Raw genomic sequence first — 24,206 nt, 5'->3', positions numbered from 1 at the left:
TCGGTCAAAACGCGAAATGCGGAATTCGGGTCAGGGTGGCAAAGCAAAGCGCGATGACAGTGAGGACGACGTCTAGACGCAAACACACATCAAATCGGGCCGAAGCCCGCTGTCGCCTCGCGGGCTAAACCTGGCACCCCGGGCAACGCGCGACTCCGGCACCAGACGCTCTCCGAGTCAAACTACATCCCCCGGCGTGCACTGCAGCGCCCGCCCCTGGCCGGCCGGCGGGGCCCAGGAGGAAGGCGGCCGAGCTGCCCGTCCCGCAGGTCCCCTAGGGCCCTTTCTCTGCGGCCTTTCCCCACCCCGGACCGGGCACTTCTCGGGCTCTGCGACTACCATTCGCCCCGCTCGCTCCCTCAGGAGTCGCCTAGGCCGCGCAGTCTGCTGCCTTCCCGTCAGGCCTTCGCGCCGGCGCTCCCGCAATCACGGGCTAGAGAGGGTGGGCGTTCCGGCTCGGGAGGACCCTTCTGCGGCCCCGGAAGAGCCTCGTCCTGGGCAGCGGTGGTGCGGCGGTCGCCGTTATGGCCACGGGACTGGGCGGCTGACCGCCGGGCTAGGAGAGGGCCCAGAGCCCCGAATCTGGGTGGCCGCTGCTCGAGCGCGTCCTGCGCCATGGCCGCCTCCGCCGCCTCCTCGGAGCATTTCGAGAAGCTGCACGAGATCTTCCGCGGCCTCCATGAAGACCTACAAGGGGTGCCCGAGCGGCTGCTGGGGACTGCTGGGACCGGTGAGGCGCGGGTGGGCCACGCCGTGGGGAGCGCGGCCCCGCGCGCTTTGGAATTTTCCCCCACCTTCCTCCCAGACCCGGGCCCGCGTCTCCTTCCTCCGCGTCCTCAGACACGCCCCCTAGGGCTGGCTGGGTCGCAACCCCGGGTCTCCCTGCCACTGAGAGTGAATTGGGGACGCGCCCAGGGACGCGGGGTTCAGTTCCCTGGGTTCCTTCTATGGCCTTCCACATTTTCTCGTTTTTTTCCACTGCGGCAAACAGAGCAGAGGGGCTTTTACATCTGCGGTCCTGTAATGTAGCGTGGGTTTCTTTCGTAGCTGTTTTTGTTTGTTTTATGCATTTAGAAGCACTAGTCTCAAGACAGGTCTAGTTTTCACCAGACTGACAGAGGATCTGTAGCACAGAAAAAGGGTTAAAAACCCAAAAGAGTCATAATTTGGGGCGTTGGTATATACCTGTTATTGGAGGGTAGAGAGCTGGCCTTTAAAACCTTATGGTGGCGTTTAGATGTGGTCTTGTTTTGAACGTTTTTACTGCTGCGACTATTTACTACCCCTTCATTTCATGGTTCAGGTTGCTACAAGTTTTGTCTGGAGGAGCTAGAGTTTTCCGGCCCTAGATCCATAGGAAGACCTGCTATATATAGTTCTTGGCCTCCGGATATGTAGAACTTGATGGCAAGGACAAAACTTTGTTTTATTGCTTTTATTTAAGGATCAGAGCTTGAGTGTTTGCTCAACGAATTACTCAAGGTCATAGGAATTGAATGACTCTGGTGAGAATGAAATGCATGTATTTAATATATATTTATTGTGAGGCTGCTGTGTGCCAGGCACTGTTCTAGGTGCTGGTGAATATTGCAAATTACAGTGAAAAAGACATGCACGTCCCCATTCTAGTGGGTAGGTGATAAACAATATATAACTATTAAGCGGCAGTGTTAAAGAATACAGGAAAATAAGAGTAAAGGAATAGGGGATGGGACTTCAGTTTTATTTTATTATTATTATTATTATTTTTGAGACAGAGTCTTACTCTGTCATCCAGTCTGGAGTGCAGTGGTACGATCTCGGCTCACTGCAGCCTCCACTTCCCAGATTGAAGCAATTCTCCTGCCTCAGCCTCTGGAGTAACTGGGATTACAGTTGCGCCACCACCCCTGGCTAATTTTTTTTGTATTTTTAGTAGAGACGGGGTTTCACCATGTTGGCCAGGTTGGTCTCTAACTCCTGACCTCAAGCGATCCGCTTTCCTCGGGACTTCAGTTTTAAATAGGGCGGTTGTGAAAGTCCTCTGTGAGGAGATGGCATTTGAACTGAGACTTGAATGAAGAGAGGGAGTAAACCAGAAATCTGGGAGAAGTGAGTGTCAGAAGGAGGGAATAGCACTGCAAATGCCCTTAAGCGGAAATGAGCTTGGTGTGTTCAACGAAGAGCAGGAAGTTCCATGTGTTTGGGATGAAGTGAGCAAAGGAGAGAGGTAGGCAGGGCCAGATCATGTAGGGCCTTGTGGACCATGGTGAAAGACTTGTGCCTTTTTCTAAATATGATGGGATGCAGTTAAAATATATTGTGCAGAACCATTGTGGGATCTGATTTATGTGATTGAAAAGTTGACTGCAGGCAGGGCACGGTGACTCACACCTGTAATTCCAGTGCTTGGGGAAGCAGAGGCGGGCAGATCACTTGAGGTCAGGAGTTCAAGACCAGCCTGGCCAACATAGTGAAACCCTATCTCTACTAAAAATACAAAAATTAGCCAGGCATGGTGTCAGTTGCCTGTAGTCCCAGCTACTCAGGAAGCTGAGGCAGGAGAATTGCTTGAACCCAGGAGGCAGAGGTTGCAGTGAGCCGAGATCCTGCCGCTGCACTCTAGTCTGGGCAACAGAGCAAGACTCTGTCTCAGAAAAAAAAAAAAAAGGAAAAGACTGCAGGCTAGGCGTGGTGGCTCACACCTGTAATCCCAGCACTTGGGGAAGCTGAGTTAGGATTATTGCTGTATTGAATGATTTTGAGACCAGCCTGGGCAACGTGGTGAAACGCCATCTCTACAAAAAATACAAAAATTAGCCAGGCATTGTGGTGCGTTCCTGTAGTCCCAGCTCCTGGGGAGGCTGAAGTGGGAGGATCACTTGCGCCCTGGAGCTGGAGGTTGCAGTGAGCCAAGATCGCACCACTGCACTCTAACCTGGATGACAGAGCAAGACTCTGTCTAAAAAAAAAAAAAAAGTAGACTGCATTTTCAACCTGGCACTGAGTTAATTTTTGCATTGCCCATTTCTATAAGGCTAAATAATGCAAAAGAACATTGCTTGAAAAATAGAAAATTGAATTCATTATTACTATGGTTTGAATGTCCCCTCTAAAACTTATGTTGAAATTTATTTGCCATTTTAATCGTGTTAAGAGGTGGGACCCATAAGAAATGATTAGACGATGAGGGCTCCATCCTCAGGGATTGGATTGTTATCCTGAGAGTGGGTTGGTTGCTGAGAGAGTGGGTTAGTTCAGCCCTCTCCTGCTTGCCTGCTCTCTTGATCTGTTGCTCTTCCACCTTCTGCCATAGGGTGACACATGGGTAGCAAGAAGGCCCTTGAAAGAATCAGGCCCCTCAGCCTTGGGCTTCCCAGCCTCCGGAACTCTGAGAAATACATTTCTTTTCTTTATAAATTACCCAGACTCAGCTATTCTGTTATAGCAACATAAAGCTAAGATAGTTACATTCACGTTTGTTGTCTCCCCAGCCTTTTTCTCCATCCTGCAAAGAGGACAGTCGGAAATATGTGATTTTTTTTTTTTTTTTTTGAGACAGAGTCTTGCTCTGTCACCCAGGCGGTGATACAATCTCAGCTCACTGCAACCTCCACCTCCTGGGTTCAAGCGATTGTCATGCCTCAGCCTCCCAAGTAGCTGGGATTACAGGCGCATGCTGCCACACCCAGCTAATTTTTGTATTTTTAGTAGGCATGGGGTTTCACCATGTTGGCCAGGCTGGTCTCAAACGCCTGACCTCAAGTGATCCACCCGCTTCAGCCTCCCAAAGTGCTGAGATTACAGGCGTGAGCCACTGTGCTCAGCAGAAATAGGTGAATTTCTACCCAACCACAAAATATTCTAAGTTGCTGGCAACAGACATAGTTGTAAATAAAGTATATACATATCCCTAGAATTGTAATAAGAAGTCCAGCAACTTTACCTCTTATTCACTGCCTCGTTCACACTGCTCAATAAATATTTGTTGAATAAATTGAATTTATCTAAGCAAACACATGGTGCCTCATCTCTGAATCCGTCTTTTTCTAGTTCAGAGACCACATCATAAAGTTTTCAGCACTTTAATGCCCATCATGAATTATTAGGCACAGCATAATGTACATAATACAGCCCTTGCATGTAGCTTATGCTGTGTAATTGAATTAAGTTATTTTTCAATAAACACTGAGAATTATTATGTATCAGCCACTGTCTGGGTCCTGAAGACTTCCAGAGTACTTACCTTAAAAAGAAACAAACGGCCGGGCACAGTGGCTCATGCCTGTAATCCCATCACTTTGGGAGGCCTAGGCGGGCGCATCACAAGGTCAAGAGATAGAGACCATCCTGGTAAACATGGTGGAACCTTGTCTCTACTCAAAATACAAAAATTAGCTAGGTGTGGTGACATGCGCCTGTAGTCCCAGCTACTCAGGAGGCTGAGGCAGGAGAATTAACTGAACCCAGGAGGTGGAGATTACAGCCAACAGAGCGAGACTCCATCTCAAAAAAAAAAAGTAAACAAACTTACAACAAAGTGTGTGATTAATTCTAAAATAAAGTTCTCAGAGACCATAAAAAAGGCTGGACTTGAGCATGGGGAAGAGAGGGGAAGCTTCAAAAAACTTCAAACTGAATATAACGGGTTAAATGGGAGTTTGCTAAACAGGGGAAATGCAAAGAGGCAACACAGGAGTTAAAAAATGGAATACCCCTAACTCTGGAGCTTAGAATGTATATGGGAAAGTAGTAGTAGATGGGGCAGGTGAAACAGCCAGATTGTGAGGGGATCTTAGTGTGACATTGAGACGTTTGGACTTGATATGGAAAGTCAGTAAAGGACTTAAAGCAGTTGATTGATGTGGATTTTCTTTTAGAAGGAGGGCATTAATGGCTAGACAGAGGATGAGAGAGATCTCAAGAATCTGGGTATAGGGGACTGTGTTAAGAGCCTTTTGGGCAGTTGCCTTGGTAACACAGGAATTTGTTTGACACAGGGTCTCACTCCTGTCTCCTGTCATCCAGGCTGGAGTGCAGTGGCACCATCACTGCTCACTGCAGCCTTGGCTTCCCAAGCTCAAGTGATCCTCCCACCTCAGCCTCCTGGGTAGCTGGGGCCGCAGGCGCATGCCCCTAGGCCTGGCTAATTTTTTGTAATTTTAGTAAGGGTCTCCCATGTTGTCCAGGCTGTTGTCGAGTTCCTGGGCTTAATTAAGATCCACCCACCTCAGCGTCTTAAAGTGCTGGGGTTACAGGTGTGAGCTACAGTGCCCAGCCCAAGAGGTGGTTTTGAGGCAGAAATTAGGAAGAAAGATTCCAGGGTGTCTGCATTTTTTCACTTGGTCAACTGGGTGAACGATGAACTTAAATAAGAAACATAAGAGGAGAGGCAGAGTTTGGGTTGTGGATGAGAATATCAAAGGTACCTGCAGAACAGAGATCATGACATAATATATGTCCATTCTAGCCTCACAGAGTATTTCTTCATGGGTGCAGCACACCAACATGGCACATGTATACATATGTAACAAACCTGCACGTTGTGCACATGTACCCTAGAACTTAAAGTATAATAAAAAATAAAAATAAATAAATAAATAAATAAAATAAAACATGGGGGCCAGGTGTGGTGGCTCATGCCTGTAATCCCAATATTCTGGTGTGGTGGCTCGTGCCTGTATTCCCAATATTTTGGGAGGCCGAGGCAGGAGGATTGCATGAGGCCAAGAGTTGGAGACCAGCCTTGGCAACATGGTGAGACCTATCTCTACAAAAAAATATATATATATATTAGCTGAGTGTGGTGCTGCTCACCTGTAGTCCCAGCTGCTCAGGAGGCTGAGGCAGGAGGATCACTTGAGTCTAGGAGTTTGAAGTTTTAGTGAGCTGTCATCACATCATTGCACTCTAGCCTGGGTGACAGAGCAAGACTTTGTCTCTAAAATTAATAATAAAACATTTATGAAGAAATATGTGAATTGAGAGGCCATATAGTATAATATTTAACAGCAAGAATTCAAGAGCCAGATTGCCTGAGTTTAAATCCACCTTTTAGTAGCAGTGTGACCTTGGACAGGTTACTTTAACCCAATTAGTTTTCCCTGAAAAATGGGGATAAATTTTAGTGTCTACTTCACAGGGTTTTTGTGAGGAGTAAATGAGTTAATATATGTAAAGTCCTTAGAATACTGCTAATATAGATAATAGAACTACTAGCCGTGTTATTTAAATGAAAACTAAGAATACCAGCCCTGTATACAACTACTCTTACCTTTTTCTTTTTTTTTCCAGAGCACTTATTTTCTGACGTATTAGACACTTAGTACATTTATGATATTTACAGTATATTGTTTGTCTTCCTTTCACTAGGACAGTGGTTTCATTGTGGTCCATGAACCAGCAGCATCAGCATCATCTGGGAACTTGTTAGAAATGCAAATTCTTGGGCCCAACCCCAGACCTATTGAATCAGAAACTTTTAACAAGCAGTGTGTTTTCACAGCCCTCCAGGGGGGTTCTGATGAAGGCCAAGTGTGAAAGCCACTGAGCTAGAATATAAGCTCAATATTATGTCTTTTTTTCACTGTGTTTCCTAAGAACCAGATGCCTAGCACAGACTAGGTGCTCCATAGGTATCTGTTGGATGATGGAATATGTGAGTAGTGTGAATTGTTGGAAAGAAAATATTAATACATGATTGTGATTTGTTTCTATTCTACTGTTGTCCACATTTTCATTACTTTAAAAATGGGTATATTCTACCTATTAAAACAACAAAAACAGTATTTCTCCAAAGTACAGTCTCCATTCACTTTCTGCCTTTGAAGGATATTAGAGACAATGTGTCCTATTTTAGGAAGTTTTTGTGGCAGTGACTGTCCATTACCACATACAATAATTATTAATCCATTTAATATCTCATTAAGTACATATGGCCATAATTTCTAGTCTTGGTTTTACAATCTCTGAAGAGTTCTCTCCAATTACTTTGGAGTACTATAATGTGCTATAATTTCTTAATCTAATCAATAATGTTAAATGCCTGTGGTCATGGTTTCTAGTTTTGTTTTTGTCATACCTGAAGACGTCTCTCCATATGTCTTAATGGGTATCATAAAAATATTCAAAGTTTTCCATTTTAAATCATTTAGATCAGTATGTATAACACAAGACCCTATTATTTTTGGAGCCAGAAAAAATAATCACTATGGAGTACTGTAGTCAGCTGACCGATAAACACTAATTACTTATAGACTGTAGAATTTCAACTATTCTAACTCCTCAAATTTTCTACTGAATTTTGTGTTTGTTCTTAGGTTTTTGTAAGTATTTACTTTCAGAAACAATGGTGGTTCCTATTTATTGAGCCCTTATATTTAGCACTTGCTAAGTGAATGTTATGTGTATTATTTCTTTTAACCCTTTCAAACAACCCTTATGAGGTCAGTAGTCTTATAGTCCCTATTTGCAGATGAGAAAACAGGTTGGTTGAGAGGAATCTGTTGCTTTTAACTCCTGCATGGTGTGGGATCTAGTCAACTGTCAAGGTATAGAAATAAAGGGTGTAAGTCCTCCATTTTGCCACAGTGAGGCGCCAAAAGCAAAGTAACCACATATTTATGAGCTGGTGAAACTGAAGTTATTTCCACAACTTTAAAGGGCCAAGATTAGGCATTATTGGACTGGAAATTCAAACCCCCATAAGGAAGAGAGGCTGCTCACCTTGGTCAGACATTAAGGTAGGCTTTCTGTAGTTCTGTTTTTCAGAGCTGTCTGTTTCTATTTTACTCCATGTCAGCATCCACCCAGTTTCCCAAAGGAGACAGAGTTGGTCCCAGAGAGTCCCTCACATGTGACTGATTTGGGCAGGCTTGTGGGGTGGGGGATAATGGTATTTGAAGTGGTTCTTTCTTGCTCATGGTGCACATTCTTCCCAGGATGCCACCTTGCTGTTTGTAGTTGATTGTGACATCAATTCTAACTCCCTAAAAAGAGGAAGAGGTGTTTTGTTTTTTAAGCAAATTTTTTCCAGTTGTTAAAGGCTATACCCTGGGCGCACAAAAATGCCCCTCAGTTGTGTACCGTATACAGTTGTTTACTGTACAGAAAAGCCTTGGACTGGGAGTCAGCAGACTTGCACTCCAGAACTAGTGCTGCCGTACATTTGCTGTTCCGACGACTGGGGAGGCACTCCGTTTCTCCAGGGTCTAGTGTCCTCAGTGGTAAAGGCAGGAAGTTAGACTAGATGATCGCTGAGGTACATCCTAGTTCTAGCATTCATTGGTTTCATAATTCTGAGCCTGAAGAATTTTTGAAAAGCAGCTGTCGATCCCTCTCAGTTGGGTAGAGATCAGCTTCTTGAATAATCTGCCTCCCTGGCTTTATTATCACAAGAAATGATTTCAAAGGCTTCTGTTTTGTTTTGTTTTAAATCTTAGAAGTCCAGAAAGGATCTCATAAATGTAGTGAAGTTCCAAGGCTTTTCTGTACAGTAAACAACTGTATACGGTACACAACTGAGGGGCATTTTGTTTTAAAAAAGTATGTTAAGTTATAGAGCACTCATAAGAGGAAAGTGTTTTATGAAATCAGGTAGGAAACGGAATATTCCAGCACACAGAAGTTAGTGAAAGGAGAGAGGTTCTGTGGTCTTCTTCTCCCCCTTTCATTTATGTAGTTACTTTCCTGGAATCATTCTAGAATTTGCCTCTTGAGAATGCAGATTTTCATACCCATTAACAAAGGAAGAATAAAGGAGGAGACTTTATGACTAAACACAGTTGTAGAAAAATCTAGGAAAGGAACGAGCTAGGAAGGGAATGTACGTATGTGTACAGTACTGCTTCCTACTGTCTGGCTTGGATCAGGAGTGAGCATGCCTGAATTTGGAGATGCGCGGACTCAGAACAGTGATGATGCTCAGCACTTTTGGGACAGCTTATTACAAAGTGATATAATACTGCTCCGTGGAAGTAGCCGTTTTTGACTGAAGGTATTATTTCAGTACTGGTAGCTAAGAACACAACCCCCTCACAGATAGTAATAGCTGCTTTGGTGCTCATTTCAGTTACATCATAGATGGTCAAGAGTCATACTGTTTGCCGTGGTGAACCTTCCCCTACTTTTTTTTTTTTAAAACAACAAACAGAGCCATGGGTTTTGTGAGTAATATGGAGAAAAATGTCTGGAGTATCTTGTGTATATTAAGGGGGTGTCACACAACAATGAATGAGACGTAGTAAAGAGTGTGTTGTCATTTGCGCTTTCAGGCAGTAGCCGTATCTAAGGAGGTTTATAGTTCTAGGATCTATGGCACAGTAAAAATGACAAAATAAATTTATGTGTTTCAGAGGAACTTGGTCTCAAGTTGAGATTATAGAACATATGCATCTAAAATGATTTATGGTCACTTAAAAAGTAGGATACATGGACAGGTGTGGTGGCTCACACCTGTAATCCCAACACTTTGGGAGGCTGAGGTTGAGGATTGCCTGAGTCCAGGAGTCAAGACTAGCTTCGGCAACTTGTGAGGTTGCCATGAGATAGTGAGGCCCCATCTCTATCAAAAAAAAATTAGCTGGGTGTGGTGACTTGCACCTGTAGTCTCAGTTACTTGGGAGGATGAGGCAGGAGAATTGCTTGAGCAGGTGGGAGGATTGCTTCAGTCTGGGAGGTCGAGGCTGCAGTGAGCCGTAATCATGCCACTGCACTCCAGCCTGAGTGAAACTGTCTCAAAAAAAAAAAAAAAAAAAAAAAAAAAGATACAACTGACATTAGATGCTGTTGTGGTTAACAAAATGTAAATCCATATAAAGCATTATAGTGACATTACATCTTATGTAGGATTGGATTCAAAAGTCGGGGCTTGACCAGGTACAGTAGCTCACGCCTGTTATCCCAGCACTTTGGGAGGCAGAGGTGGGTGGACCACATGAGGCCAGACTGGCCAACATGGTGGAACCCCCTCTCTACCAAAAGAATAGAAAAATTAGCTGGGTGTGGTGGCACACTCCTGTAATCCCACCACTCAGGAGGCTGAGGCACGAGAATCACTTGAACCCGGCTGTTGGAGGTTGCAGTGAGCTGAGATGATGCCACTGCAGTCCAGCCTGGGCAACAGAGTGAGGCACAGTCTGAAAAAAAAGTCAGGTCTTAAGATGAAAATCAGAGTAGACAAATCATCTAAGAAAATCTCAGGACAGCAACTGAATACCCACAGGCTATTTCTTCATAAGCCCAGCTCATCTGTTCTCTTTGCAGTGGAATGGCCGAGGTGGATGGATCACTTGAGGTCAGGAGTTTGAGATCAACCTGGCTAACATGGCGAAACCCTGTCTTTACTAAAAATACAAAAAAATTAGCCAGGCATGGTGGTGGGCGCCTGTAACCCCAGCTGCTCGGGAGGCTGAGGCAAGAGAATTGCTTGAACCTGGGAGGCGGAGGTTGCAGTGAACCGAGACCAAGCCACTGCATTCCTGTCTGGGCGACAGAGTGAGACTCTGTCTCCAGGAAAAAAAAAAAAAAAAAAAAAAAAAAAGGTTGCTCTTTAGTTAGTGGAAGTGCTGCTGGCTTGTGTTTAGGCGTCACATTGAAAAATACATAGCTGTAAAAGACCATATCCCCATACATGCTACAGCATAGATGAACCTTGACTTTATGCTAAGTGAAATAAGCTACACACAAAGGACAAATACTGTATGATTCCACTTAACAGTGTACCTGGAGTAGTGAAATTCATGGAATGGGGAGATGTTTAATGGGTATGGAATTTCAGTTTGAGATGATAAACAAGTTCTGGAGAACAGTTAGTTGTGATGGCTCCACAACGGTGTGAATGTACCTAGCCACTAAGCTATACACTTACAAATGGTCAAAATGGCAAATTTTATGTTACATGTATTTTGCCACAATTTAAAAAAGAAACAAAGACTATATCCCTAGACTATGAAGGTACTTCCAAAAGACGAGTTCAAAAAGTCGGAGGTTGCAGTGAGCCGAGATCACCTCACTGCACTCCACTCTGTCTTGAAAAAAACAAACAAACATTGTAAACGATGGTAACTTTGTGGTGATAAGTAGATTATGTGTAGATTTCCAGGGAGAACATTCATTTGGATGTATAAATTGTTTTTAAAAAATCAAGCTCCTCATAAACAGAGTTAATTTTTGCTTGTTAGATATGAAGGGATGACCTACTTCCTCATTTTATAGTCAGTGAAGGAGGAGGTGCAGTCCCAAAGAAATGAAGGAAATTATCCAAGTTTACATGCTGAGTCGGGCCTGAACCTGGCACCAGAACCTCACCTCCCTGACTAACCAGGAAAGGCATTTGTATGCCTTTGCCCCATACAAATGTTTACCAGGTGACAGCATTCTGGTACCACCTTCATAATTTTTGCCATCCAAGTATCATTATTATGTCACTTACATTTTCTTTTTTTTTTTTTTTTTGAGGTGGAGTCTCGCTCTGTAGCCCAGGCTGGAGTGCAGTGGCACAATCTTGGCTCACTGCAAGCTCCGCCTCCCAGCTTCATGCCATTTTCCTGCCTCAGCCTCCCGAGTAGCTGGGACTACAAGCGCCCACCACCACACCTGGCTAATTTCTTGTATTTTTTAGTAGAGATGGGGTTTCACTGTGTTAGCCAGGATGGTCTTAATCTCCTGACCTCATGATCTGCCCACCTCGGCCTCCCAAAATGCTGGGATTACAGGCGTGAGCCACTGTGCCTGGCCTTGTCACTTACATTTTCTTTGTGTCAACTTATTTCATGTAAAATACATTTATTTAAAACAATGTTATTTAAAAATGAAACTTGCTATCATATTTTTAGATGGAAAACCTGTAGTATAAGTGATCAGAAAATACAATGAAGACAATACTGTTTTAGTTAGATGTTGTTGTTTTGAAGCTGAAGCCTGTTCTATTTTTGTTCAAAGGGGAGATTAGTAATTTTTAGGTATTAAAGATACAGTTAACCAAAGGGATGGAATGGGAAAGGCTGAAAGGAGAATGAATAACGTCTTGTTGTTTGAGTCATTACCAGTGCCACACCCAGAGAAAAACAAGCACCATACCAGGCAGTCTCCCAGCAAGCAGATTGGATAGAATTTTTAATTTGTTTTGCAGAAAAGTAGTAGATACGAGTTAACATAGAAGTGCTTCACTGTGGGAGTGAAGTTAGGGGGTTTCAGAGAGTCACTATTGATAAACATTCTTTTTTTTTTTTGAGACGGAGTCTCACTTTGTCGCCCAGGCTGGAGTGCAGTGGCGCAATCTCGGCTCACTGCAACCTCCACCTCCTGGGTTCAAGCATTTCTCTACCTCCGTCTTCCAAGTAGCTGGGATTACAGGTGCCTGCCACCATGCCCGGCTAATTTTTGTATGGTTAGTAGAGACGGGGTTTCACCAGGTTGGCCAGGCTGGTCTTGAATTCCTGACCTCGTGATCCACCTGCCTTGGCCTCCCAAAGTGCTGGGATTACAGGCATGAGCTACCAAGCCCTACCATAGGAAGCTTATTCTAAGCAGAGGGAATGTCCTTTACAAATGTGTGGAAATAGTAATAAGCATTTGAAACTTATCTATCTTTTCTAGAAGAGAAGAAGAAGTTGATCAGGGATTTTGATGAAAAGCAACAGGAAGCAAATGAAACGGTGAGAACAAGGAACAAATTTTGTTTCTTCTACCTGGTGTTGGTCTTTTCCAGAAGTAATGCTATGAACTGATCACAGATTAACTGTTCCTGTCCATTGATCTTGATTTTGACTATTTCTTACTAAATGAAGCCAGTTGATGGGGATGGTTGTTGAGGGGGTTTGACAAACACAAATGGGTAAAGCCTGAAGACGCTTGTGAAATATGACTCTTTGGTAATATATTGCTGATGTGAGTAGTGAGGGCATTCTCATACTTTTACCCAAGCGGTCTTTTAAAATCTGTTGTTTCTTTTGCTTGTTTGTGTTTTTGAGACGGAGTCTTGCTCTGTCGCCCAGGCTGTAGTGCAGTGGGCAATGTCGGCTCACTGCAAGCTCCACCTCCTGGGTTCACGCCGTTCTCCTGCCTCTGCCTCCCGAATAGCTGGGACTACAGGCAGGCACCACCACATCCTACTGATTTTTTGTATTTTTAGTAGAGACAGGGTTGCACCGTGTTAGCCAGGATGGTCTCGATCTCCTACCTCATGATCTGCCCGCCTCGGCCTCCCAGAGTGCTGGGATTACAAGGCATGAGCCACTGTGCCCAGCCTAAAATCTGTTTTTAAGAGCTGGCCATTAAGATAGGTTACTGGTCAGTGTGGTGGCTTACGCTTGTAATTCCAACACTTTGAAATGCCAAGGTGGGAGGATCACTTGAGGCCAGAAGTTCAAGACCAGCTCGGGCAACCTAGGGAGACCCCCCCATCTCTACCATAAAAAAAAATTACCGAGGTGTGGTGGTGCATGCCTCCGGACCCAGCTACTCAGGAGGCTGAGGTGGGAGGATCACTTCAGCCTGGTAGGTCAAGCATGTGGTTAGCCACAATTGCACCACCGCAGTCCGGTCTGGGTGGCAGAGCAAGACCCTGCCTCAAAAAAAAAAAAATTACTGTTCTTTCTTAAACTTACTGTCACAGAAAATGTAGTTTAGAGGTAATTCTAACCATGTCCCTTTCTGCCTTAAAAGACAACATAGTAGCTGGACTTGGTACCTCAGGCAAGACATGCATGAGTCTCAGTTGGCACCCAAAGTTTGTCAGAAGTTGGTTCAGTTTACTGAACAGTTTAATAACTGCTTCTCTTCACCTGTGGCTTTTCTTTTTTTTTCGCTCCAGCCCTATGGAAGCAAGAGTTCTTTGACTCCATCTCATTATACTCTAGCTTCAGCAAACCCATTAAGATTGGGGCCAAAATTCTGGTCCCTGCTAGTACTCTGCAGAAATAATTGCCCCTGTATTTGCTACCCCAGAGCAGATAAAGAAAAAAATTCTCTTTTGGCCAGCGAACTTCCTTCTTGCTTGTTCAGTTTCCCAGTTATCACAGTGAAGTTCTGAGAAGGAAGCACATCTGCATCCTTTTCTCTGTTTTGCATCTGTTTTAAGAAAGACCAGGCCACCAGACTGTAGAAACTATCTTCTTCCTAATGGGGGTACTAGGAGCTTTTCTTAATACCTATGTGCAGCTGGGCATATCCATGATACCTGTTTGTAGCCATTCTCCTGTTTCAGTTAATACCTTGGTAGCATTTTTAAAATCTTCTAGCTACTACTGATTTGTTTGATGCTGAGATACTTGTTTTCTCCAAACTCAACAAAAGTAATAATCCTAGTCTGACCATTCCAGGCAGATGAAAATAATTTAGGGCCTCTTGTGAACATGTCCAGGTGTTATATTTTACTTATCCCAGAAAAATAGAAGTCTGATTCCCCTAAAGCACCCTGCTCTAGAGTAGGCCCCTGGTTGTCTCTAGACAAACTTAATTGATTTTCAGAAAGAGGAGCAGGAGAAGGGAAGAACCCTGATGCCAGACCCCTATCACTTTTAGTACGGTAGACTTCAAAGCACTTTTTGATGGCAGTGTTCAATCATACCAGGCTAAAAACTTGGTATATTGAAGAGAGCTGAGAGAATTTGAAGATTTTGAACACTGACTCCTTTTCTGTTTAATTTTTTTTTTTTTTTAAATAGAGATGCGGTCTTGCTATGTTGCCCAGACTGTGCTCAAATGATCCTCCTGCCTCGGCTTCCCAAAGTGCTGGGATTACAGGTGTGAGCCACTGTGCCTGGCCCGGACTCCTTCTTTTTGTGTAATCTTGAGCAGGTTTCTTTAAGTTTTTTATATGAAATGGAGCATTTCCTACCTTATTGACTTGTTGTGAGGATTAAATGGAGAATGTATATAAAAATGTTTAGTAAGCTATAAAGTACTTCCTGTTTTTCCATTCATTCATTCAGTTCATATATTTTGAAGGCCTGCTCTGTGCTTCCTAGACAGTATGCCAGGCATTCAGAATGAGAGGAACATGCCAGACATGGTCCCTGCCTCATGGAGCATATGGTTATTTGCTTGGTGTAGTCCAAATAAATAAGTAGTTTGATTAGTCCAAACTAGGCATATTTCCAAATGAGTGCGGGAAGAACCAGGCTATCCACTCACTACTTTCTGCCTTCCCAGCTGGCAGAGATGGAGGAGGAACTTCGTTACGCACCCCTGTCTTTCCGTAACCCCATGATGTCTAAGCTTCGAAACTACCGGAAGGACCTTGCTAAACTCCATCGGGAGGTGAGAAGCACACCTTTGACAGCCACACCTGGAGGCCGAGGAGACATGAAATATGGCATATATGCTCCAGAGAATGAGCATATGGTAAGTTTTAGCTGTTGTTGTTGTTTTTTTTTTTCCTTAAGGGCCTATATTGTTGGGGTATTTCATGTTATCAATGTACACTAGACTCTTGTTTCATTTTTTTCACCCTTATCCTCTTTTTTGCATCCAGGTCCTGTTATCCCCTTGGTATCTGCTCTATTTAATGCAGGCCTTTTGAACCATATGCATATTTAGATTTATTTTTATCCTTAATATAATACAGTCTTACAATAAAAAAAAAACAGTGCTTTGTATGTAGTAGTATATAAGTGTTACCTATTCTTATTATCTGGATTCTGTATTCTGACCCATTGATCTAATTTCTTTTCTCTTGATCTTTTTTATTCTTTCATATAAATTTTAGAATCACTTTCTCAAGTATGCCTGGAAAATTCAGTTAGGTTTCTAATTTATCAGAATATTGTTACACAATCAATCCAAGCTTTCCTTTACCTTAATGTCAAGATGGCCCAACAACTGAGATACAGTAACCAATGCAGGACGCTTTTCGAGAAGGAACTTTCTTTTTTTTTTTTTTTTTTTTTGAGATGGAGTCTGGCTCTGTCGCCCGGGCTGGAGTGCAGTGGCCGGATCTCAGCTCACTGCAAGCTCCGCCCCCCGGGTTCCCGCCATTCTCCTGACTCAGCCTCCCGAGTAGCTGGGACTACAGGCGCTGCCACCACGCCCGGCTAGTTTTTTGTATTTTTTTTTAGTAGAGACGGGGTTTCACCGTGTTCGCCAGGATGGTCTCGATCTCCTAACCTCGTGATCCGCCCGTCTCGGCCTCCCAAAGTGCTGGGATTACAGGCTTGAGCCACCGCGCCCGGCCGCCGAGAAGGAACTTTCTATCTTTTTATTCTGTGGTAATGGAAAGTAAGCCAGACTGCCTGTTTGGCTTTCAGGATTCTGATTTATAAAATTGGACTAATTGAACATCTGTATTCTGAAACCATCTAGAGCAGCTGGATTCTTAAAGGAATAAAACGTCTGAAAGATTAAATGTGCTGCATTTGGTCTGTCTTCCACAAACACAACACAAAGTAGAAATTCTCTGGCAAGTAGCATGGCAGAGAAATAGAAAGGGGCCTACCAGTTCAGACTGAACAGAGGTAGAAAGGCTCATACTCCAATTTTAAACAAATCCTGTTTCACGATGCATCCTGATTATAGTTTAAGAGACATTCAGAATGATATTGGCTTGACATGGCTGATGCCAAAACTAGACCGCTTGAGAATGAAGTATTTAAAATTTTCAAATGGATGCCCGAGGGATCACTACAGACTAGAAGCTGACAGAAGATCACTTAAAGGGAGACTGGAAAAAGGCAGGCAGGTGGAGCTGGTGAAAGTGGGAATTGTAAAAGTGACTTTAGTCATGTTGCCAAAGTTGGGGAGGAAGTCCAAACAATTTTGCCTTAAAATTATGAGTTTCAGAAATTATTAAAACATAATTTAGGTATCCATGCCTTCAGTAAAATTATTGTTCCAAATCTGTCTGAAGTTCATTTATGTGATCTGATCTTTTCTTGGTCATTTTTTAGCCTACTCAGTTGAAAATCTGCATCTTTCATTTTGAAAACCTTTTTCCTTCTTCCTTTGTGCTAACCTAACTGATTTTATTTGAACCTCATTCAGTGGTTTCCTCATCTGCTGGTCTGTATGCCATTTATTAAGTCAAAATGCTACAGAGCGCGGGGCATGGTGGCTTATGCCTGTAATCCTAGCACTTTGGGAGGCCAAGGCCGGTGGATCACCTGAGATCAGGAGTTCAAGACCAGCCTGGCCAACATGGTGAAACCCTGTCTCTACTAAAAATACAAAAATTAGCTGGGCGTGTTGGCAGCTGCCTGTAATCCCAGCTACTCGGGAGGCTGAGGCAGCAGAATTGCTTGTACCGAGGAGGCAGAGGCTGCAGTGAGCTGAGATCGTGCCACTGTACTCTAGCCTGGGCGACAGAGCGAGACTCCGTCTCAAAAAAAAAAAAAAAACAAAAACAAAAGGGAAAAAAGAAAATGCTTCTTGCTACTTCTGCTCTGGGAGCCAATCTTTTGGCTTCTTGGTCCTGCCAGTGGTCACCTGCTCTGTAATAGGCCTCTGTGAGCTGGGTTCCTTTTGAGTCTGTGTGTGCGCGTGCGTGTGTGTGTGTGCACGCGCGCTTTGAACAGCTAAGAACTTGGAGCTGCCTCCATTTCTGTCAGTGGTTGTTAATTCTGGCCTGACAAGGCTACTTTTGTCTTCATGCTGTCTGTGTTTAGGATTACAGGTGGGGTAAAACTTCGGTGGGGATTTAGAAAATTAGGGCAGTTGAGAAATTAGGGCAGATGGGGAAGCTTGCTCAAGCCCCAGATACTAATTTCCCTGAGACCAAATCACCCCCAGTGTGGCAGCCTCAAGGCTTTTTGTTTGACCTTAGGTGAAGTTCTTTTTGGGGCTCACCAAGAGGGTAACCACATACGTTTTTTCCAGAATGTGGTAGTGTCTCAGACTTCTACAAAATTTCTTTAGATGCTGAAAAGAAGAATTGTAGTCATCTAGGCAATACCACCCCGAACCTGCCTGATCTCAGAAGCTAAGCGAGTCAGGCCTGGTTAGTACTTGGATGGGAGACCACCTGGAAATACCAGGTGCTGGAGGCTTAAAACAAAGAACAGAATAGCTTGTTCATGGTCCTTCAGTTCTCAGTACCAGTCAAGTGGGAATCTTCAGTGAATTAACCTTTTTCTAGGGCTGCGGAGTTTAGTTGGTTTGCTCATAGCACTATCAAAGTTACAGGCTATATGCATTAATCAGGTAGCTCCCACATCTGGGCTGCCACCTTTCAGAAGTTGATAGTCCAGGAGACACATGAACCAGTTCAGATTCATCACAAACACAGGGAAAGTGCTCCAGTATTTTTAATCCATCTTTCCTTGCCTCACATAAGTGTAAAAGACAGTGGAGTGGGGGTATTGTGATCCTATTGATTCATTTCAGGTTCTGCTTTAGTCTGTGACCTTGAAAAGAATCATTAGCTTCTTTGGTTCTGTCTTAAAAGGAATGAAAATTATTGCTCACTGTATGCTTTCTAACATGGGGAAGGTCATGAGGAATATGCTGGCAATGAATTTATTATGGAAAAAGTCTAACATTTCTCTTCCATACTCCTTTCAGAATCGGCTACAGTCTCAAAGGGCAATGCTTCTGCAAGGCACTGAAAGCCTGAACCGGGCCACCCAAAGTATTGAACGCTCTCATCGGATTGCCACGGAGACCGACCAAATTGGCTCAGAAATCATAGAAGAGCTGGGGGAACAACGAGACCAGTTAGAACGCACCAAGAGTAGAGTAAGTCTGGGCAGACAGGGAAAGGGGCAAGTATGGGGAAATTAGGGGGCCACTGCACCTGGAAACCATACTAAGACCAAAAGCTACAGCAGTTCTGTATTCAGGGAATAGTCTTTTTTAAGTTCATATGCTTTTCTCAATTTTTATTTATTAATTTTTTTATTACTTATTTATTTTGAGATAGCGTCTCACTGTGTCACCCAGACTGGAGTGCAGTGGCGTGATCTCCACTCACTGCAACCGCCACATCCTGGGTTCAAGCGATTCTCTTGCCTCAGCCTCCTGAATAGCTGGGATTGCAGGCATGTGCCACCACACGTAGCTAATTTTTGTATTTTTAGTAGAGACGGGGTTTCGCCATGTTGGCCAGGCTGATCTCGAACTCCTAACCTCAGGTGATCCATCCGCTCTGGCCTCCCAAAGTGCTAGGATTACAGGCATGAGCCACTGTGCCTGGCCGCTTTGCTCAATTTTTAGTTTGCTTGGCCAAGAGATCTCCCTTAGAAGCAATTTTACCCCTAAGAATTAGACATCATTGGAAATTTTTGCTTCAGTGAAGGGAAAAAAAGATGGAAGAAACCTGATTTCTACACTTATAAGATTACAGGAATTAATAAGGATAAAGTGGCTGTATTCTCTCTTTGGCAAGAGAAATAATACGTCAAAAGGCACTTAAGGATTCAAAGCTTCCAATCAGATTTTAATTTTTTACACATCTAATAGAGTATTCTGCTATTCTTATGAAAACATCATCTACTTATACCCTGTCATTTAGAGCCAAGGCTATTTTCTAGATTTCGTAAAATAGTACCACAGTTTATAGATTTATAAATTATGCTTCAATCCTGGACTATAACCCTTTACTATTATCTAAGTAAAAGTAAAAAAAAAAAAAAAAAAAAAAGTAATAGGGAAAAAAAATCTCTAAGGATTATCCAGTAAGGTAAACTGGATCATTGTGGAAAGAAAACAAATATTTAACACCAAATGATGACTATATCAGGGACCTCTAGTCTACTGTCACTCTGAGAGCCTCAGAAAAATAACTCATTTATTTTTTCCTTTCCATAAATGAGTTAACCTATGTATGAATTTTTTAGTTTTTTAGAGACAGGGTCTTGCTCTGTCACCCAAGCTGGAGTGCAGCAGTGCAATTAGAACTTACTATAGCTTCAAACTCCAGGGCTCAAGTGATCCTCATGTGTAGCTGGGACTGCAGGCATGTGCTACTGTGCCTGGCTAATTGTTTTAATTTTTTGTGAAAACGGGGTTTCACTATGTTGCCAAAGTTGCTCTCGAACTCCTGGGCTCGAGCAATCATTCCACCTTGGCCTCCCAAAGCGCTAGGATTACAGGCATGAGCCACTGTGCCCGACTGGAATTTTTAAATTAGTACAATTTGCCAATTGAATGCTGTATTCTTAATAGCAGAAGGCAAATCAATTTGAAAAACATACTGTGGCCAAGATTTGGACAGGAAAATACTAGCTCAGTGTGAAGATTTGAGTAGATTTTCTTAGTAGCTACAATTCTCCATTAAGTCAGAGTAGTGCCTGCCCTCTTCAGTGAAAATTCACAATAAAGTACTACATTCAAGGAAAGCTATGGAGAATGTAACTTGCTTTCAGATTGTGTGGGTTTTGGTTTTTGAACATACCAGGTAGATTGGTTGAATTTAAAAGCCCAGGAGGCCAGGCTCACACCTGTAATTTTAGCACTTTGGGAGGCTGAGGTGGGAGGATGGCTTGAGCCTAGGAGTTTGAAACCAGCCTGGGCAACATAGTGAGATCTCATCTCTACTAAAAATAAAAAAAAGTAGCAGGGTATGGTGGCATGCACCTGTGATCCCACCTTACTTGGGGACAGGTGGGGGTATTGCTTGAGCCTGGGAAGTCAAGGCTGTAGTGAGCTGCGATTGCAGCACTGCACTCCAGCCTGAGTGACGGAGCGAGACCCTGTTTCAAAGAAATAAAAGCCACGGAATGAGCTGAGAGGTCAGCTTACCAAGGCCACTGGGGAATGGGAACAGATGGCAGGTAGCCATCTGCTGGAGGTGAAATATCCTCCAGCTGTCCAGATTAGTAGCAGGCAGTTGAAAGTTACATGGAGGTTCTTTTCACAATTCAATGCAACTGTCTCTTAAGAGGGTAAAGAAAAAAGATAACCAGATCCCAAAAGTAGTAACAGGCCAGCCTACAAAAACAAATGCCAACTCAAGAGGCTGTCCTGGAATTTGGCTGATGAAATTCAAATCTTTAGTTGCTCTAGGTCACTGGCTGTCCAGTCTGCTGGCTACACTTGAAGCCTTCCCTTTTGGAGTACCCACGGTAGAAGATTAGCTCAGTCTCAGGAGTCCATCCCCAGTAGCAACCTAGGAAGACGATTCCTAAGCCTACTTGATGAGTACTAAAATATCTTGTCCTTTCCAGGTTCTACTTACACTCGAAGGCCATCATTTAAATTGGCTTGATTTCTTGGAATTTTTCAACATATATTCCTTAATGCCTAGTGTTAATCTAGGGATATTCAGTTGTACAGAGTATACTTTTTAAAGAGGGAAATAATCACTATTTTCTCTTCTCAGCTGGTAAACACAAGTGAAAACTTGAGCAAAAGTCGAAAGATTCTCCGTTCAATGTCCAGAAAGTAAGTTTTATTAAAGTCATGAAATTTCTCTTAACTCAATGGCTTTCAACCAAAAAGCTTAAAATAGTGACTTACGAAGGTCCTAATAAAGCACCTCAGCAGCTGACGATAGTCCCCATATACTCAGTACCACCCAACAGAACAGAATAAATACACTAAGGAATATGGTCTTGGATCATTAAATAGCTCAGGATAAAATCATTTGTTAAAAGTATATACTGCTTTGACTTGGAGCAGTGAAAAATTTCTCCACTGAAAAGATATTTAATCACAGCTAATGTTCTTTAGAGAAGGCAACACATGGGAATAACAGCTTCCTATTCCTTGAAATATATTTGTATAATCTCGGCCGGGCACGGTGGTTCACACCTGTAATCCCAGAACCTTGGGAGGCCGAAGCGGGCAGATCACAAGGTCAGGAGTTCAAGACCAGCCTGGCCAAGATGGTGAAACCCGTCTCTATTAAAAATACAAAAAAATTAGCTGGGCATGGGGACGGGCACCTGTAATCCCAGCTACTCAGGAGGCTGAGACAGAGAATTGCTTGAACCCAGGAGGCGGAGGTTGCAGTGAGCCAAGATGGCACCCCTGCACTCCAGCCTGGGGGACAAAGCGAGACTCCGTCTCAAAAAAAGAAAAAAAAAAAAAGAAATATATTTGTAAAATCTTGATTAGAAAGCAGTTTTCACCTGCATAGTACTTGCTTTTGGCTCTGCTTGCCCTTCATGGGAGTCAGCTCCTTTTCTGGAAGTTCTGTCTTGTAGGGAAGAAGTAGACTTTTAAAAATAAAATCCTTGGGGAGTTGTCAGGGTTGGTGGGCAGTAACTGAGCCAAGATGCTGCAGAATCTGCTGGCACTGTCAGGTTGCCCAGAGGACCATGAGCGTTGCTTCACGCAGGCATTTTGAAAATAAAGGTCTAGAAAACACAAGCTGTTTCAGGAGAAGAACAGAATTCCAGTGCATCTAAAGGGTGGTGGAGCTGATGACCTCCTGTATAGAGCCACCGTGGTTCTCAATTAGTGAAACAGCATATGCCATGCATCAGCTGACTGTGGTTTCATTTCCCAAGAAACAGGATTATCTTCAGTCATCACAGCAGTGACTTGATTCAGTTTCATTCAGCTCTCTATGGACTCCTAGTCTGATAAATAACTAAGTCCTTCTTTGAGGATCAAACTTTGAATTGTACTAATTGCCACCAATAAAGTAGTCTTTATCAAAAATAAAAACCAAAATCGTTGAGTGCTAACAGACAAATCCAGGGCAGAAATATTGCCACTGAGGTTGAAGTTGGGGGTAAGAGGGTATTGTACGTGACCTTGGACACAGGTGGCCTAGCATGAAACAAAACTACAACCCACTCATGGAACTAGCAGGAGGGGTGGGATTTTCCTACAGTGATAAATTCCTTGTGGAACAGGGAGAAACCTAGAGTGAACATGAGAACTAGAGGTTGGATTCTTTGTGTAAACAACAGATAGTAAAATTTTTAAGCTCCTATAGTACCTTTATAACATATCCATTTGGGTTGATATAGTAAAATTTTTAAGCTCCTATACTACCTTTATAACATATCCATTTGGGTTGATAGGAGAGCAAAGGGAAAAACAGGGCAGAGGGAAGAAGTTTCCAAGGGATTGAAAGGTATTACCCAGGCTTCTAGTTACTTATCCTAGGGCTGGACCCATCCTGAGCTGGATGTATATATGATTACTTTTTCTAGCTAACCCCTCTTTCTAGAAAAGCTATTTTTAAAGGAAGTAACTACCATTTGAACACATTTCAGAATCCATTTTTATGCTTTGGTTTTTATTGTCTCAGTTTAACATTTCTGTGAGGTAGACAGTATTATCCCTAAATGACAGCTAAAGAACCTTATGAGTATTTCCTGGTAAGTGGCTGTGTGATCAAACAAACAGCCTCAGAGTATCCAGCTGTGGTTCCAGGTCTAACCCCAAAATGTTTAGAAGGAAGGTTATCCAAACTTCTGACTACTCTCCACTTTGCTTCTCTTTGTAGAGTGACAACCAACAAGCTGCTGCTTTCCATTATCATCTTACTGGAGCTCGCCATCCTGGGAGGCCTGGTTTACTACAAATTCTTTCGCAGCCATTGAACTTCTATAGGGAAGGGTTTGTGGACCAGAACTTTGACCTTGTGAATGCATGATGTTAGGGATGTGGATGGAATAAGCATATTGCTGCTGTGGGCTAACAGTTCAGGGATGCACTGTGTAGCCAAACTGTGGGAGGAGGGAGGAAAGATGGAAAACCACTTAAATGTGAAGGAACAGCAACAAGACCAGTATGATATACCAAGGTAATAAATGCTGTTTATGATTTCTTTAAATTTACATAGTACTGTAGCATATTAATACCCTGTGAACTGCAAAAAGCCAAATACATTTACAGTAGTATTGGTCACCAAAATAGAGGGGAAACTTTACAATTGTGAGAATGTGTAAATGTTCTCATTAAGGCAGTATTGACCCAGACAACCATTTTGTATCTGTCTGTCCCCTCAATGCCTCATAATTCTGGAATGCCCGTTGTGAAACATGTCAGTGCACAGTATATCCTAAATTCTCACACGTGCTTGATTTTCTGATTCATCTGGTGAACTGGGAGTAGGAAGTTGGCCATAGACAATATGCCCTCCTTCTCTTGTCTGACCAAAACTTGAAGCAATCACATCCACTGCCAGGTTAGCTGTAGTCTTCGCCTCTTCCTCTGAGGTGGCCAACTGAGGATTGACTTCAACAAGATCCAGTGCTGACAGCAACCCTGGAGGAACAAAGTGTGACAAAACCTCAAATTCCCTTGCTGCTACTCTCAGTGAGGGTCATCCCACTGGGACAGGGAGAACAAGCCAAGGTAAAAACAAGAGTCCGTTTTGTAGTAGAAAATACCTA

General features: G+C 43.2%; 2 protein-coding genes across 3 annotated transcripts in view; one reads left to right on the top strand and one right to left on the bottom strand.

Annotated features, from left to right (window-relative positions):
* Positions 1-461: 461 nt before the first annotated feature.
* Positions 462-23,644, top strand: VTI1B (vesicle transport through interaction with t-SNAREs 1B). Of its 2 annotated transcripts, XM_045397564.2 has the most exons (6): positions 462-730; positions 12,577-12,635; positions 15,133-15,324; positions 18,475-18,648; positions 21,233-21,294; positions 23,315-23,644. In XM_045397564.2, exons 1-6 carry the CDS (start codon positions 616-618, stop codon positions 23,409-23,411), a joined length of 699 nt encoding a protein of 232 aa, XP_045253499.2. In that variant the 5' UTR covers positions 462-615; the 3' UTR covers positions 23,412-23,644. The 2 variants fall into 2 exon arrangements, with proteins under 2 accessions (XP_045253499.2, XP_005561627.2); XM_005561570.4 differs by lacking the exon at positions 21,233-21,294.
* ARG2 (arginase 2) overlaps positions 23,088-24,206 on the bottom strand; it is a 34,633-nt gene continuing 33,514 nt past the window's right edge. Inside the window, exon 8 of the mRNA XM_045397563.2 lies at positions 23,088-24,078. Within this exon, the coding sequence (XP_045253498.1) occupies positions 23,873-24,078 (206 nt within the window). The 3' untranslated portion in view covers positions 23,088-23,872. The remainder of the gene's footprint in view (positions 24,079-24,206) is intronic.

The sequence above is a fragment of the Macaca fascicularis genome, chromosome 7 (assembly GCF_037993035.2).
Source record: "Macaca fascicularis isolate 582-1 chromosome 7, T2T-MFA8v1.1".
Classification (NCBI taxonomy): Eukaryota; Metazoa; Chordata; class Mammalia; order Primates; family Cercopithecidae; genus Macaca; species Macaca fascicularis.
Note: the sequence above shows the minus strand (reverse complement) of the source record. Positions and strands in the feature narration are given on the sequence as shown.

What these genes read in the sequence shown, in the direction of transcription:
- VTI1B (XM_045397564.2), top strand. Translation starts at nt 616, where the DNA reads ATGGCCGCCTCCGCCGCCTCCTCGGAGCATTTCGAGAAGCTGCACGAG. An exon ending in GCTGGGGACTGCTGGGACCG is followed by an intron (nt 731 to 12,576) that starts GTGAGGCGCGGG and finishes TATCTTTTCTAG; the next exon opens with AAGAGAAGAAGAAGTTGATC. An exon ending in CTCCGTTCAATGTCCAGAAA is followed by an intron (nt 21,295 to 23,314) that starts GTAAGTTTTATT and finishes TTCTCTTTGTAG; the next exon opens with AGTGACAACCAACAAGCTGC.